The following is a 15,844-nucleotide window of genomic DNA, read 5'->3' on the forward strand; positions in this document are numbered from 1 at the left end:
TTATTCACACATACTAATTTAAATTACATGTTCACAATGTAAATGTCAAAGGAATCAATGATAAAATAAATCAGGAATTCATAGCCTAATGACAAGACCGAAAAATTAATAGCAGGTAATGTGGAGCAAAACAGATTGTCATAAGAAATAAACAAATAAACGAGAAATTCAATATGTTACAGTGCTCTATAAAGAAAACTATTTTAAGAGAAGTACTCATAATATATTCTGTAATGCTAAATAAGGCATGTGGATAATATCATTTAGAATTGAGTCTAATAAAAATGTCTGTTCACGGGCCTGGAGAGATGGGCTCCAGGTGGTCAAGAGCACTGGCTGCTCTTCCGGAGGACCCAGGTTCAGTTCCCAGCAACCACAGGCAGCGCGCGCGCGCACACACACACACACACACACACACACACACACACACACACACACACACGACATCCATACACATTTAAGAAAGAAATGTGTGTTTACATAAAATACTTGCAATTACTTGTGTATACTTCTGGAATGATCTCTAGACAGTAAGAACATTAAAACTTTTAATTAGAATGCACGCACCCCACAGATGTATAAAATTAAAAAATAAAAACCAACAAAACAATGGTTGCTTTGGGCTTTACAGTAGAAGAAATATGGGCATATGCCACTGTGCTATTCCTGAAAAAAGATTTTTTTATAAAAAAGTTTTAGACTTAAATTCTAAGAGTAAAGGTAAATTACACAAAAGTTAATTTCTTCAACAGAGAACATTAATATTAAAATAAGGAGGCATTAATTTTACACAAAAGTAATTATAAAACATGTCTTATTCAACTATAATATACGCTTACTGCCCAAATAGTAAACGGGAGTAGAAGGGGTCGGTGACGCAATAGTTTTGTCAGAAGTATATGAAATAGTTTATGACTATAAAATCAGAAAACACAGCTTTGGGGAATGTGGGGAACTGAACCTTAGTCTTACTCTACCACTGAGCTACATCCATAGCATAAAATCTGGAGTTGAGGGGGCTGGAGAGATGGCTCAATGGTTAAGAACACTGACTGCTCTTCCAGAGGACCTGGGTTTGATTCTTGGCACCCACATGGTAGCTCACAGCTGTCTGTAATAACAGTTCCAGGGGACCCAACACCCATGGCAATTCACCAATGCACATGAACTAAACTAACTAACTAACTAACTAAATAAATAAATAAATAAATAAATAAATAAAAAGTCTGGAGTTGAGGATCAAACTTAGTGCTGTGCTCCACATTTGAGCAAGTGCTACAAACTGAGCTACACCTTAGCCCCATTTGTAATAAAACCCCAGCACTAAGATTCTTGTGTACATAATATTTAACTTACCCGTTTGGATCGCAATTCACTGGTCAAAGAACTAGATTCTTCAGAGGTATTTTTATTCCCTGCTTTAAGTACATCAGAAGAAGGAACTACGAGTTTCCTGTATGTTTCCTTTTTGGCTTGATTTACCAAAGACAAAGGTTTCACATTGGCCACCAATCCCGTAGACTGTATTACACTGGTATGTTTGTTCACAGATTCCTCCTTTGCCTGAGAGCTTTGGAAAATAAATGGAAGCTGCTGTGACAAAACCTGAGGCTGCTTCTGCTGGGATTGGAATGATGAGTGGGTCTGGGATTCAGACACAAGAGGTAATGGCTGCTGTAGTCTTTTTTCCTGGGCTTTTTCAGCTGCTTTCTGTCCATCTGCTTTTGGATCTGAAATAGCATGTAATAGCACCTGGAAATAAAATTTAAAAGGAAGTTATCTTGGCATCCATTAAGAGCATCAAGTGGTAAAACGTGGAGAAAGAGAATATTTTAGAGAGTATTGTTAATCACTATGACAGAGACATAACACAGAGGTCACGAACACATAACACCCTTTAAAAGCACTTGTCTGTGGGAAAGAACTGAAGGTTATTAACAAAACAGGCTATAGGCGAGATGAAGGCTCTCCCTCCTAACTGTGAACAAGGTTGAGACACATGCAAAACAATACCTGGTTGTTACTTTTGTGTTGTGCTTCAGTCTCTGAGTCAGAATCCTCCTCTTCACTCTCGTCAATACTTTGATCTTCTTCCTCCTCCTCTTCGAGATCATCTGAATCACTACTACTGATGCCTTCACTGGAGGTGTCTGACGATGTGCCCGAATCACTATCACTGTTGCTAGAACTTTCCATAGCTTTTTTCCTAGGTTTCTGGACAAAGAGCCGTTACTTGGTAAGCTATACTTTTGAAGAAATTCAGGTTTCAGTAAAAGATATGCTCTTTTAATTTAATTTTCAAACAATATCTTCAATATCAAAAGAGAAATGATTTATCATGAGGGTTATTATTAGCTAACTTATTTGACAGGAAATCATCAACAGAAAGTGTAAGTTCTGACATGGCTTGTCACTTAATGCATTTGCCTGTTAATCTGTTTAGAAAACAATGATCTGAAATATTGTTATGGGGTAGGGATTGATTTCGTAACCTGAAAAAATTCCCTATATTCTCCTACTTAAAACTATATCAAATAATTCTATTATGTTGCTTAATGTGTAAATTGTATTCTTATGCATAAAGCATAAAATATGGCTTTTAATAACAATGTCCCATGTAGAACAGTTAAAATATAAATATCATACATATGTAGATTTACCTATGTTTCAAATAGTGCACCATTTAAATGGTAGTTCACAAAATAATTACACAGATTTAGTGTGAGCTGTCTATTTATATAGTAAAGGGACAAACTTTTACCTAAGATGTGCCAAAGAACCTTTTGAAGTACCTACTGTAACTCTGTGCCACCATGAATCTTTGCACACAGGAAACTCAGTCTAATGGAGGAGAGAGGAGGAAGCATTTTTCATAGAAAAGCAAACAATTGCATCTGTGTTGAGTGACACATGGAAGACATGGCAGACAGCAGAAGATTTGTGGTGCTATGTCAGGAAATGTGATCCTTTCTAAGACTATTTCATATCAACACAGCAGGCAGCAGGCAGAGGCAGGAGTTTCTACCAGTTTCAGACTAGCCTGGTCTACATAGTGAACCCGGGCCAGCCAGGGCTATACAGTGAAACCTTGCCTTTAAAAAATTTAAAAAGAAATGAAGAAATCGCATAGGGAAAAAGCTATTTCTAGAATATTTAAGACTTCATTGGGAAAAATATTAAAAGCTGACAAAAGTTCATATTTAAAAAGTAGGCTATGTTTAAGAAATGGTCAGAAGGTATGGATGCCTGTAGTGAAAGAGTATTTGGGGGACATGAAATTATAGTGGCACACACGATTCAAAGTGGTTGTGACTGTACAAGACCTGAAGAATAAGCTAGCCCAACCCGCAGCAAGGATGGGGGAGGGCTCCTGAAGATCAACCCATACCTGAGAAGCTCCTGGCAATGATGGCCACTGGGAGCAGGAAGACCACATTTCTTAGGGATGCAGGCAGTGAGGGGTTACTCATGCTCCAGCAGATGGTCCTACAGCCATGTACATACAGGCGACAATAATCTACTTGGAGGGTGGTGAGACGGAGCAGGGAGAGGGCGAGGGAGGGAAGAGCACATACGGCAGAGAGCAGCCATCAGCAAGCACGAAGTCGGGAGGAGGAAAGGGTGAAGAAGGGGGATTATATCCAAACACATTACAGGAACGGAGGAATGTTAAAAAGATAAATCAGGAGCTGAACTACAAAACTAGTTATGTAACCACAATAAAAGCCAACTGATAGGAAGACTGAAAAGGAGGAATGTTGAAAAGATAGAGCAACGATTAAGTAGAACTTGTACCTACTCCCAATCATTTCAGTCAATTTCATTTACAAAGTCCCTAGGAATGGTGTACATATGTGTGTATGTGTGCGCGTGCGTGCACGCACACATGTTGTATTTGTAAATTAATTAGGTAATGTCTCTTTACTTTTATGAAAACTTTTTAAAAATCATCTTGAACACATAAAAATGATCAAAGGAGAGCTGCTTAATTTCATTCCATCTGATGACAGAGTTTCTTAGAACTCGCTTGAACTTTAATTTCACTATATACTTTTCTCAGTAACAAAACAAAGCTATGTTATCTGCTACGTATAGGTGCTTAAATCTTTGGGGATACAGGATATGAGGAACAGACTTAAAATCTGCTAGTGAGAACAGGAGACATCAAATTATCCTGAGTGGCGAGTCACATTTAACAACAGGAGCGTTAGTGCACACCCTGTGCCGGAGGGTGAAGGGAGGACTGTGCTGCTGTCGTCAGGACCTGGTGAGCTGAGCTCAAGGGAGAACGAGCGCAGGAGGGCAGCGGTGGAAAAGCCACTAACTGGACTCTGGGCAAGTCAGAGCACAGTCAACAGGACAAAGTGGCAAGTGATAAGGGAGGGTAGGCCAACAGACCTCAACTCAGATGGCTCTTCAGAGCAAAGGGCAAGTGCACTGGATTCTGGAGGAGCAGCCATTGCTGGAAGGAGCGACAACAGAGGCCAGCCTCCTTAAAGTCTGCAGAGAACCTGCACTTTGAACTTCAGCGTTTACGCATTTTAAAGTGCACAGCTCAGTACTATTAAAAACATTCAGATTGTCACATGATTGTCAGAACTTTTCCATCTGTGACACAGAAACACTAAACACATTAAACACCAACTCCTGGGCCAGGGAGATGGCCAGGGGCTAACCTGAGCCTGACAACACATGGGGAGGAAATGGGGAGAGGGCTCTCAAGGTTATGCTCCGATCTGCACACATGCGCTGTGAAATGTGTGCTAGCACACATCCATACACATAAATGTAACATGGATCCTTCCTTTCAAACTTTTTAGCTACCATGATAATTAAACTACAGGTTCATATATTTGAGACTCTTCATTCAAATCTTTGGAACATATACCCACAAATGGAATGGCTGGATCATATTATAATTCTATAATTTATACTTAAATGATAATTTAAATTTTGGAGTTCACTGCACACTTTGTCCATGGCAACTCTGTCAATTTATATTCTCTAAAATGTTCTTCAAGTCACAAATAAATAAACAAACAAACAAACAGACAGACAGTCTTATTTTTAAAGGTGGAATTGGCTACACAGGACAGAAATTCATGTAACTGGAAGAACAGAATACTTTCAACTTTAAGTAGTTTTATTTTCAAAACAGGCTGTATGTCTCTATACTCTAGTCTGAACTATGATCTAAGCAAGCTACATGAGGAAATGTATTTATCAGTGACTCTAATGAGGAGGCCTGAGATCAGCACTCCACCCCTGAGGAAGGACAGACAAATTATCTGAAGAAATTTCTTTCAAACTATACAGGAAAGCGCTAATGAGGCAGTTTTTACAAAACTTTTAATCTTGAAAAATAATGAGTAAAAATACAGGATTTTATGTTCATTTTATTTAAGCAATCTGTTACCATAACACATGTTGGCACATATATAATTCACAACTGCTTAAGATTATATGAAATCATAAATTTTACATTATGATAAATTCTACTTTAAGATTAGATAAAACTTTGCTTAACAGCAAGTCTCTTATACTATTACTTTAATTGGGTGTTTACATGCACCAGTATGGTACCTCAGATCTGTCTGTATGGTTCGTGAAAGAGGAGTGTCTGCAGGTAAGTTTGAATATGTGCTTCTGGAGAGGTTTTAGTGAGGAGCCCTAATTCTGCTTAAGACTCTCAGTGCAGATTCCTCACTAAAAACAAGTTAGGCCTGTTCCACATTCATGCCTTCCAAACTTCTTGTGCAATGCCTTGAACCTGTACACCACTTGAGGTTTCACGTTTCCCTAGACTTTTATCACGACTTCCACGACGCAGGATGACAAAGTTGAAAAGTTTAGACCCTTGCATTTTAGAAATACAGTGCAGACATGCATCCAACGATACAATGCATGAGGTTAGCTTCCTAAAGCATGGGAGGTGAGCAGGTGCTGTGTCACACACAGAGGAAGGAGCCAGCAGAAATGAGGAACGAGCCCTGCTGCATGCACCGTTGGGACCTGCCCTTGGAAACACATCCTAAGGGAGACCTGAGGGCAGCCGCAGAGCGGCAGGTGGGAAGCAGCACCCGACACCGAATCACCTGCAGGGAAGAGCTGAGGATCTTTTACCCGGCGGGCTCAAATGCTCAGTGTCTGAAGCAGAAAGAGAATGTTTGGGGTCTTGTACAGCTTCTTAGAGACACCAGGTGACCTTCCCCAAGCTCTTATATGGGTGTACTATATTTCTGGGAAATAGCTATTTTCTGCTGAGAAAACAGAGATCAAGAAAATAAAGATAAAAATGTAGCTGAAGGTGTCTTGGATAAATGAAACCTGGACCTAATGATGGCCAACATTTTATGCAGCTGGGATGTCAGGGTTTCCCTTGCATCATGTTGAAAAGGGAAGCCGAAGCTTGGAAAGATTAGAAATCTGGAATGAATTTACCATACATGCGAATTATACACTAACCCTCCATCTGGAACCAATTCTTTTAAGATCTAGTCAGAAGGCAGAACCCATATTAGCAATCTGAATGAGAAAGGGTAACAAAGAATTACCAAGTAGCTAGGGGTACTGATACATACCAGCAACCTCAACACGAAGGTGAGAGGCAGGAGGAGCTTAGGTTCCAGGCCAGTCTGGCCTACAAAGTAAGACCTTGTCTCAAAACAAAACAAAAACATGCTCTGAGAACTATTAGTTAATAAAAGGAGATGCCTGATAAAAATAGTGAACAGCCCCTCTCTAAATAATAAGGAAATCACAGATAGAGTGATTTTTCTGTAGGATTACGGAAGACGGTTTCTTTCCCATGATCCCATTCACCTGAGGCTAAGCTTTTGATTTTGTTGAAAAGAAGTGGCTCTTGCCCACCATATAGCAGGACTGTTGAATGAGGTATCATACAGCAAGGCCCTGGCACACACATAGGGAATACAGACAGCTAGGGTAGGTACCAGGAAAATTACCAAAAAGGCATCCATTCATTTTTCAGCAAAACTTGCATATAAACTGTGTTGCAGGATATATGATAACACTGTGAACTCCCAGTTTGCATTTGTGTTAACTAAATAAAATAAACCTTGGGTCAGGAGGCAGAGTCAGCAACTAGTTGACAGAAAGTAATCATAGAAGTCAGGGGAAATCTGGAAGATGGATAGAAAGACCCACAGAGAGTAGGAGGGAGGGACTTTGATTGTGGTGGTCCTTTTTGGTTTGGAACAACTGAAGAGACACTCTGAGACACTGGCAAAGGGGGAAAGCCAGATAGATGCTCTTCAAACTCTCTGAGCTAGAAGGTTTTCATCCAAGCTTTATTTCACATGAGTCTTTAATGGTAAATAGAATGATAGAGATTTAGTTAAAAACTACATTTGATGGCAGGAGGTAGATCTGGAGAGATGTAAAGGTCCTGCCAGGCCACTGCCTGAGAAGGGGGCCGTTCCTGGCTGAAATAGCAGTAGATTCATGCGCAGCCACTGTGAGAGCTGAAACAACAGAACTGCTCTGATGCTGATGAGATCACTGGCCGCTGTGCACCTTTGGAGTAAGTACTCTGTATACCAGTGCCTATATTTGGACACTACCAGCCTAGAGGCCATCAGTTGGCAAAAAAAGGAATCCACTGTCAGCATAGCCTAAAAGAAACACTAAATTTGGGGCTGGAGTGATGGCTCAGAAGCTAAGAGCAAAGGGTGATCTTCCAGAGGACTCAGGTTCAATTCCCATACCCACAAGGCAGGTCATAATTGACTATAACTCCAGTCCTGAGGGATCTGACTCCCTCTTCTGGCATCCATGGAGATGGCACACAAGTGCATAGACAAATGGAGGCAAAAACATATACATACATAGAGAACTTAAAGAAAGACAGACACAGAAATAAAGAGAAAGAAATACTAAATCAGCAGCAAAAATCCCTCCTCTAATAGGACACTGCCCCCAGGCTTTCGGTTTGTGTAGCTCTGTTTTTGACAAGGTCTCTCTAACAGCTTAAAATTTGCTATGTAGCTCAGGCTGGCCTGGAGCTCAGCCTGCCTTGGCTGGGAGTAAAGATATAGGACACCATGCCCAGCCTAGGACGCTCCCTTAAGAATGCCTAATCTTCTGCCAAAAGGCAAAGGAAAAGAAGAATGCGTTCAGTGCAGAGATAATCAACTGACTATTTGCATAGAGAGCAGAACTGGCTCAACGTGGTTAACTCTTCCATAAGCCTAATGGGTGTATTCTGTATGGGAGTAACTGATCTAGTGAGATGATCTAAAACTTCCCCATAATAAAAGATTGTTTAGTTTTGCTACCCTAAACTAGAGACTCTCAAGTTAACATTTTTGGCTTCAAATTCTGACTCAGCCACTTACTGGATAATTATTTTTTCCAATTTGTACAACAACCACCAAATGTAGGGTACAGGGAAAATTGAAAATGATGTGGAAAGCAATTAGAATCGAGCCAGCATCTAGTATGTCTCCTTCAAGTTGTCTTGGAGCTGGGAGCCTAACTCAGTGGTATAGTGTGAGCTTAGTTTGTATAATTCCTTAGGTTCAACTCCTAACTATTACTACCAATTATACTGTTTGTTCAGGTACTGTGAGTTTTAACATTCCAAGATATCTATTCTAATATCAACATTATGCTATAAAAATATACATCTGCTGGGACTAGAAAAAATCATCCTGAGTGAGGTAACCCAAACCCAGAAAGACAGTCATGGTATGTACTCACTCATAAGTGGATTCTAGATATAAAATAAAGAACAATCAGACCACACACACAAAAATATATATATACAACTGCAAAAACAAGAGTTGGTAACAAGAAATTAACCCACATTTTCTGGTGGCTTGACTTTTAAGATATTTACCTTATCTATTGATCCATTACATACTTATTCTTAAAGAAACAGCTTACCTTATCTTTGATTTTGTCGGCTCTGGCATCCAAAGGCTGACTTTTGCTTTGTTCCTGATGACATTTTAGGTTTCCTCCACCTGAGCTTGTGCTTTGATTCTGCCCCATGGAACTTGAAGCAGGAGTGGACAGTACAGATGTACTGACACCAAGTACAGATGATGCACTGTTTCCATTAACTGACCCATTTATACCTTGAAAATAAACATGCTTATATGATGGGACATTATTTGGCCAAAACAAGGAACAGAGTACTTGTGCATGTGTAAATGTAGATCAAGCTCACAAACACTGTATGTTAAAAAAAGACACTGAAAGTCTCATATGATTCCTCTAAATGAAAGATTCATAATGAATACTGTAGAGACAAGGTACAAACAACAGTGTGACAGGCAGGGAGGAGTGATTACTTACAGGGTATAGAATTCTTAGAGATAAAATTTTAGAGTATGATACAGGGTGACCATCATGCAACATTATGAACACATTAAATTCAACGGAATTATTCCTAGCATTAAACTGTGTGAATATCATTTAAATTAAACAAACATATTTAGAAAATATATTCTATGTAAGTATTGTCTGCTTAGAAACACTCAATTTAAAAGAGCAATGGGCAGGGCTGGAGAGATGGCTCAGCAGTTAAAATCTAAACTGGCTGCTCTTCCAGAGGACCGGGGTTCAATTCCCAGCACCCACAAGGTGGCTCACAACTGTCTGTAACTACAGTTCCAGAAAGAAAGAAAGAGAGAGAGAGAGGGAGGGAGGAGGGAGGAGGGAGGGAGGGAGGGAGGAGGAGGAGGAGAAGGGGGAGGGAGGGAAAGGAAGGAAGGAAGGAAGGAAGGAAGGAAGGAAGGAAGGAAGGAAGGAAGGAAGGAAGGAAGGAAGGAAGGAAGGCAGCCAAACCAATGGGCTATCAACAACACTGTAATTTCTAAATACTATCATAACAATACTTAGAAACTGTAGAAATGCTGATCATTTCAAAGAAGAACACAGTAGTGGGGTGCTGGCTTGGGCAAAACTAATACTTAAGTTGAGAAGCAGCAGCATTCCACTGAGTTAGGTGTAAGGAGATAATGACATGCAGAGGGAAGAGGAGTAGAACAAGGTTCAGATCCCGGCTAAAGCACATCAGTGAGCTTCCTAGCACAGTATTTAACCTCGGCTGCAAACTCAGGAGGTGTGTAATCTGATTATTGTAAAGATCAAGCAAAATGCTAAGGAAGCATCGAGCACAAGGCTGCAAAGGGTCTTGAAAGCAAACTGTTGCAAAGGGGCATGGGACAGGGTTTTGGCTTGTCACTCATGCTCATGTGAGTACCTTTCTCAGGACCGTTTCGATTACTCTTTCCAGAAGTCCTTGAATGGAATGAAGAATCGTGATTCTGGGCTGGAGGAGCGAACATTGGTGGAATTCCCAGTAAGGGTGGAAAGAAGGGCGCTCCTGCACGAGTGTGAACGTCTGTGGTTCGCCACCATTCTGCACCTCAAAATCAAAGAAAAAGAAACTGAATTAACTTTCAAATTCATCTAGTGACCATTTTCTACTATTGCAGAAACAACGTTTCAAGTTTCTCCTGGGATAGAACTGCTCAAGTCACATAGTTCTGATCATTTTTTTTCCCCACTGTAAACAGGTAATTCGAACTTGTATAATCTCCTCTTATTACTAGGTCATTATTCAAGATTCTTCCCTTAACAGTTTTTTAGATTCAAGCTAAAAAATAACACATTTTCATAATTTAAAAACTGCCAAAACCTCAGAATATAAAACGAACCATTTGACTTGATAACCTACACCATCTATTTACTAAGCCAACAAGGAAAATAATTAAATCCATATTAATCTATTTCAAGACTTTAGATTTGAAGCTGACATCTGCAACCTCTTAAGATTTTCCTCCAATTATATACAATATAAATTTGGCTTTGACAATTCTGGTGGGTGGGTAATTAATATTATCAGATGAGTATCTCAAATGCATTTATGGATTAAATAATTCTGTAGCCAAATAAAAAACAAATACAGAAAACTTAGTATTAAGCCTTTTTTGTTTAGACTAAGAAATAAGTTCTCAAAGAATATTTTCAAAACAAATAATTTTTCATTAAAATGTTAGGCATAAGCCAGGTAGTGGTGGTGCATGTCTTTAATGCCAGCACTCAGGAGGCAGAGGCAGGTGGATCTCTGAGTTCGAGGCCAGCTTGGTCTACAGAGTGAGTTCCAGGACAGCCAGGACTACACAGAGAAACCTTGTCTCAAAGAACCAAAAACCAAAACCAACCAACCAAACAAACAAACAAAAAAGGCTTATAAAGCTTCTAGTTTTAATATTGATAAGGAAAGCTTGAGTTCTCCTTTATACTTCTCATTTAATTATAGATGACTGATTTCTTTTAAATACATATCAAACAACTAAATTGGAGAATCATGGAATGCAATTCAGATATTCAAACAGTAGTTCTTCATTAAAACTCTTGGGGGGGGAGCCAATTGTATAATTTTTATTTTTTATTTATTTATTTTTATTTTATTTTTTTTTTTTTTTTTGGTTTTTCAAGACAGGGTTTCTCTGTGTAGCTTTGCACCTTTCCTGGGACTCACTTGGTAGCCCAGACTGGCCTTGAACTCACAGAGATCCACCTGCCTCTGCCTCCCGAGTGCTGGGATTAAAGGTGTGTGCCACCACCGCCCAGCCTATTTTTCCAAGAAGAGTGTGGATTAAAAAGAACTTTGGGGCCGGGCGGTGGTGGCGCACGCCTTTAGTTCCAGCACTCGGGAGGCAGAGCCAGGTGGATCTCTGTGAGTTCAAGGCCAGCCTGGGCTACAAAGCGAGTCCCAGGAAAGGTGCAAAGCTACACAGAGAAACCCTGTCTCGAAAAACACACACACACACACACACAAAAAAAAGAACTTTGGAAATTATCCAAAGAATAGTCTTGGGTTGCCTCCTATCACATCCTGGACACAATTACCAACTGAATAATCCACCAAACTTACAAGTAATTTCTGTTCATACCAGTCTCCTAAACAATATGCCATTCATTTTTTGATTGGAATAAACACAGAAAATGAAAACACCACAATACTATCAGGAGATTTTACTACAAGATCTTTAGAAAGTCCCAGGAATATTCCTTCATATGTAAAGGTAACACTTGTCCAGCTGGGCTGTGGTGGCACATGCCTTTAATCCCAGCACTCAGGATCAGAGGCAGGCGGATCTCTGTGAGTTTGAGGTCAGCCTGGTCTACAGAGTGAGAGCCATGACAGCCAGGACGATTACACAGAGAAATCCAGGGTGTGTGTGTGTGTGTGTGTGTGTGTGTGTGTGTGTGTGTAATGTCCAAGGTCACTGACAGTCCCAAGGGATATCATGAACAGCATAGACAAAACACTGCAAAGGCCACTGTTGAAACTGCACATGGAGTAGCTAGTGTTCAGAAAAACTGAGCAGTCCAGTTACTCAATTAGTCACTCATCCACTGTCTGGATTGCACTTAGATGGATAAAAGGAGGAAGCATTTTGGGGAGGGGCTAATCTGTACAGACCATCCCTACAAACAGGTTTGCAACTTAGTTTTCATTTAGGTGACAAAAACAGACTGCAGTTTCCCAGCAGGAATTGTTTCACTTACACTTCTGACAGATGTCTTAAGGTTGGATATACAGATTTGGTAAACAACTAAGAAGTCAAAGCATAAGATTGTAAATGTGACAGATATACAGTAGGCATTAGAGAAAAATAATAGGTACAATGTATGCTCACAGTGACAGGGCATCCCAGAGACAAACATACAAGATCAATTAGATAAACTAAGAAACTGGCCTTCTCTGAAGATAAATCTCTGACATTATTTCACAGAAAATCACAACTTTTCAGCGAAAAGTTTACGTAGCTTTCCAGTTGAGGAAAATAAACAAAATTTAGTCACAAACTAACTTAATTATCAAACGGAAGATATAAAATAAAGGTAACATAAGTAGGTACAGGATAAAAGTCGAAGCAAGTTCAAAATCCCTAAGAAACACTACAGCAGCCACAACCATCATTTCCAGGTGTGATGCTAATATTTTAGAGCATACAGGAAATCGCAGTTTGATCAAGCAGTACATTTCTTTGTAGGTTTCTTGGCACTAGGGTTTCACTGTTTAGCCCAGATTGGCATTAAACTTGTGATCTTCTGCCTTCCAAGATCTAGAATTACAGTCATGTGCCTGCATGCCTGGCTCTGATATGGTAGAATTTAAAAACTACTCATATACGGAAAACAACTCAAAACTTCATAGAATTATAGCATTAAAATGTAAACACCAAGAATTTTAAATATTTTAAAATAAATTTCATAAAATACTATTTTAATATAAAAATGAAAATTTTATTATATTAATATCAATTAAACAATTTTACATTCTCTGTTTGAAATGAGCAATACTTTAGATGTAAATAAATTTTATAAAAAAATATATCTTACTTAAGATTGCTAATATCTTCTTGTGACTTCCTTGTGTTTATGCAAGACGTTTTTCCTAAAGTGGCCATTTGATTAACCTTCTGAATGATAGAGAATTTAAATATATAAATTATTGCACCAAGGTGTCATTTAAAGAAAGTGGTTTCTCTAAAATTAGTCATAATCTCTACCCATTTGGTAAAGAAGTATACACACATATGTGTGTTTTTATTACTAATGCTTCTGTTTATAATTATCTGTCTCTAGTAAGCCATAAAATACATTGTACTGGTGTGTGGCTGCATAACCAGTCTCCTGCACTGAAAATAACTGGTGAAATGGGTGAGCACCTTATCTAGGTTCAAGAATTATGTTGCGTGTTTATGTAGGATGTTCTTAAATATTTTTTATTTACTTGTTGTGTGTGTGTGTGTGCGTGTTCATTCACATGTATGTGCATGAATGTCACAGTGCATATTAGAGTTGAGAGGGAACTAAAGGGAACAGGTTCTCTCCTTGCATCATGTGGGTCCCATGAATTGAACTCAGGTCCTAAGGTTTGGCAATAAGAGCCTTTTCACACTGAGCTGACTGGTTTTTACATATTGGAGATACCATCACTATTAAAGCCCATACAAGTTATCTTTTAATATTCATTGACCATCTTATCAGTATTTGATTTTAAAATAATACACTATAGTTTAGAAATGTTCAAAAGTAGTACTATAATAAATTAACACAAAACAATAAAAGTACTGAGGATATCAGTAATTACTTATATTACTGTTGACTATTTAGATTTTGATTTAGAAATTTATTTCTGGAGATAGCTGTTGATATCTGATACTAAATAACCATGTTAAAAACAGAATGAAGCAGGCATGGTGCTGCTTGGGAGGCAGAGGCAGGTAGATCTCTACAAGTTTGAGGACAGCCTGATCTACACAGCAGAGTTTCAGGGCTACACAGTGAGACTGTCTAGAACAGTGTTTTTAAAGTCCCTGTTAACATATTAAAGGAAATATTCAGACTTGATCAACACTGTCTATCCACAAACTTTTCCCATCATGCCCCACTCCAAGACAATGAAATTAAAGAAATAATGTGACTCAAGAAATAGTACTTGAAATACAATGTAACCATTTCTGTTTTCTATGTTTCAGAAGATATTTGATTCTTTTTAAAGACTCTGTAGATACTCTGTCTGCCATTAAGGTCGGCAGGAAAAAATATATATGTGCCAGACTTTGCAGACAGCACTAGACATGCTTGTCTACTAGAATCTTCACACAGCCCCAGAAAGCCAGGAATTTTACGGTTTTCAGTTTACAAGGATGAAGGGTCAGAGATTTGTCCAAGGCCAGGTTTAAATTCAGGTCAATTCTACCTAGAACTAAGCTCTGCTGTTTTAAACACTGTTCCGGTAAACCAAGATTCTTTAAAAAAACTGAACTATAATGTGCAGTGATTAATGTAAAGCTTGGAATTTCAAGAAAATTTGTGTGAATTCAGCTACTGTGTGACCACAGTCTACAGAATTCCAAGTCACACTGGCCCTGACTAGGTATATTCACCAACTGCATAACTGCATTTACAAACATGCTCTGGAAACAGTTTTTAAATAGGAAAAAGCATAGAAATTTAAGATTCCGCCTCATCTTCCCAACATGGGTGAGCAAAATAAAAACCTAAAACAGTTGTTAGAAAAGCTAGACTCCAGGTTCAGTAAATTTTTCCCAGTGCTGGGTGTCTAACCCAAGGCCTCATATATGCTAGGCAAGTAAGTGATCTACCACAAAGCACATTTCAAGCCAAGTTAAATGCTTGATTTAAATATTAGATAAAGGGCCTGGGGAGATAGTTTAGTCGGTAAAGTACTTGCCCCAAGAGCATGAGGACCAGAGAGCAATCCCCATGTAGCAAGGGTAAAAAGTCAAGTACACATCTGGGAACAAAAGCAGAGACCCAGAGCTAGCTGGCCTGCTAAACTAGCGAACCAGTGAGCTCCAAGTTCAATGGAAAGACCCCATCTCAAAAATCAAGGACTAGAGTGATTTGAGGACACCTGACTTCAACCTCTGGCCTTCCACAAAGACGTTCCCACATGTGTACCCAGCATATAGCACATACATACACACAGAGAGACACATTAACATGTACATATATATATATATACATATATATTATATATATACACACACACCATATATATATAAGTATATATATATATACACACACCATACACACACACATACACACAGTCCCCCAAAGAAAACCAAAGCTGAGAAAAATCAAAACTGTACACTCACATTTTTATACATACAATACTTTTGTAAAAAGCACCATAAACACTTGCCTTAAATATTCTGTTCTATTGCAGGCATTTATTATGTAGGTAAACACCTGATAAATACTTAATTAACTGCTATATCCCCTGACACACAGTGAGATTTATTTCGCTGTATGTGTAAAACTGAGC

The 15,844-nt window shown here is 38.9% G+C and overlaps 1 protein-coding gene across 16 annotated transcripts in view; it reads right to left on the reverse strand.

Annotated features, from left to right (window-relative positions):
- Baz2b (bromodomain adjacent to zinc finger domain 2B) overlaps positions 1–15,844 on the reverse strand; it is a 245,851-nt gene that overhangs the window by 86,315 nt on the left and 143,692 nt on the right. For 12 of the 16 annotated variants that reach the window (XM_037204812.1, XM_037204813.1, XM_037204808.1 and 9 more), the window contains 4 exons: positions 10,232–10,396; positions 8,908–9,101; positions 2,014–2,214; positions 1,357–1,752 (listed from right to left, as the gene is read on the reverse strand). In XM_037204812.1, the coding sequence (XP_037060707.1) occupies positions 1,357–1,752; positions 2,014–2,214; positions 8,908–9,101; positions 10,232–10,396 (956 nt within the window). The remainder of the gene's footprint in view (positions 1–1,356; positions 1,753–2,013; positions 2,215–8,907; positions 9,102–10,231; positions 10,397–15,844) is intronic. The other 4 variants (XM_028869932.2, XM_037204811.1, XM_028869783.2 and 1 more) reach the window with 1 other exon arrangement.

This window comes from Peromyscus leucopus, chromosome 4, assembly GCF_004664715.2.
Source record: "Peromyscus leucopus breed LL Stock chromosome 4, UCI_PerLeu_2.1, whole genome shotgun sequence".
NCBI lineage: Eukaryota > Metazoa > Chordata > Mammalia > Rodentia > Cricetidae > Peromyscus > Peromyscus leucopus.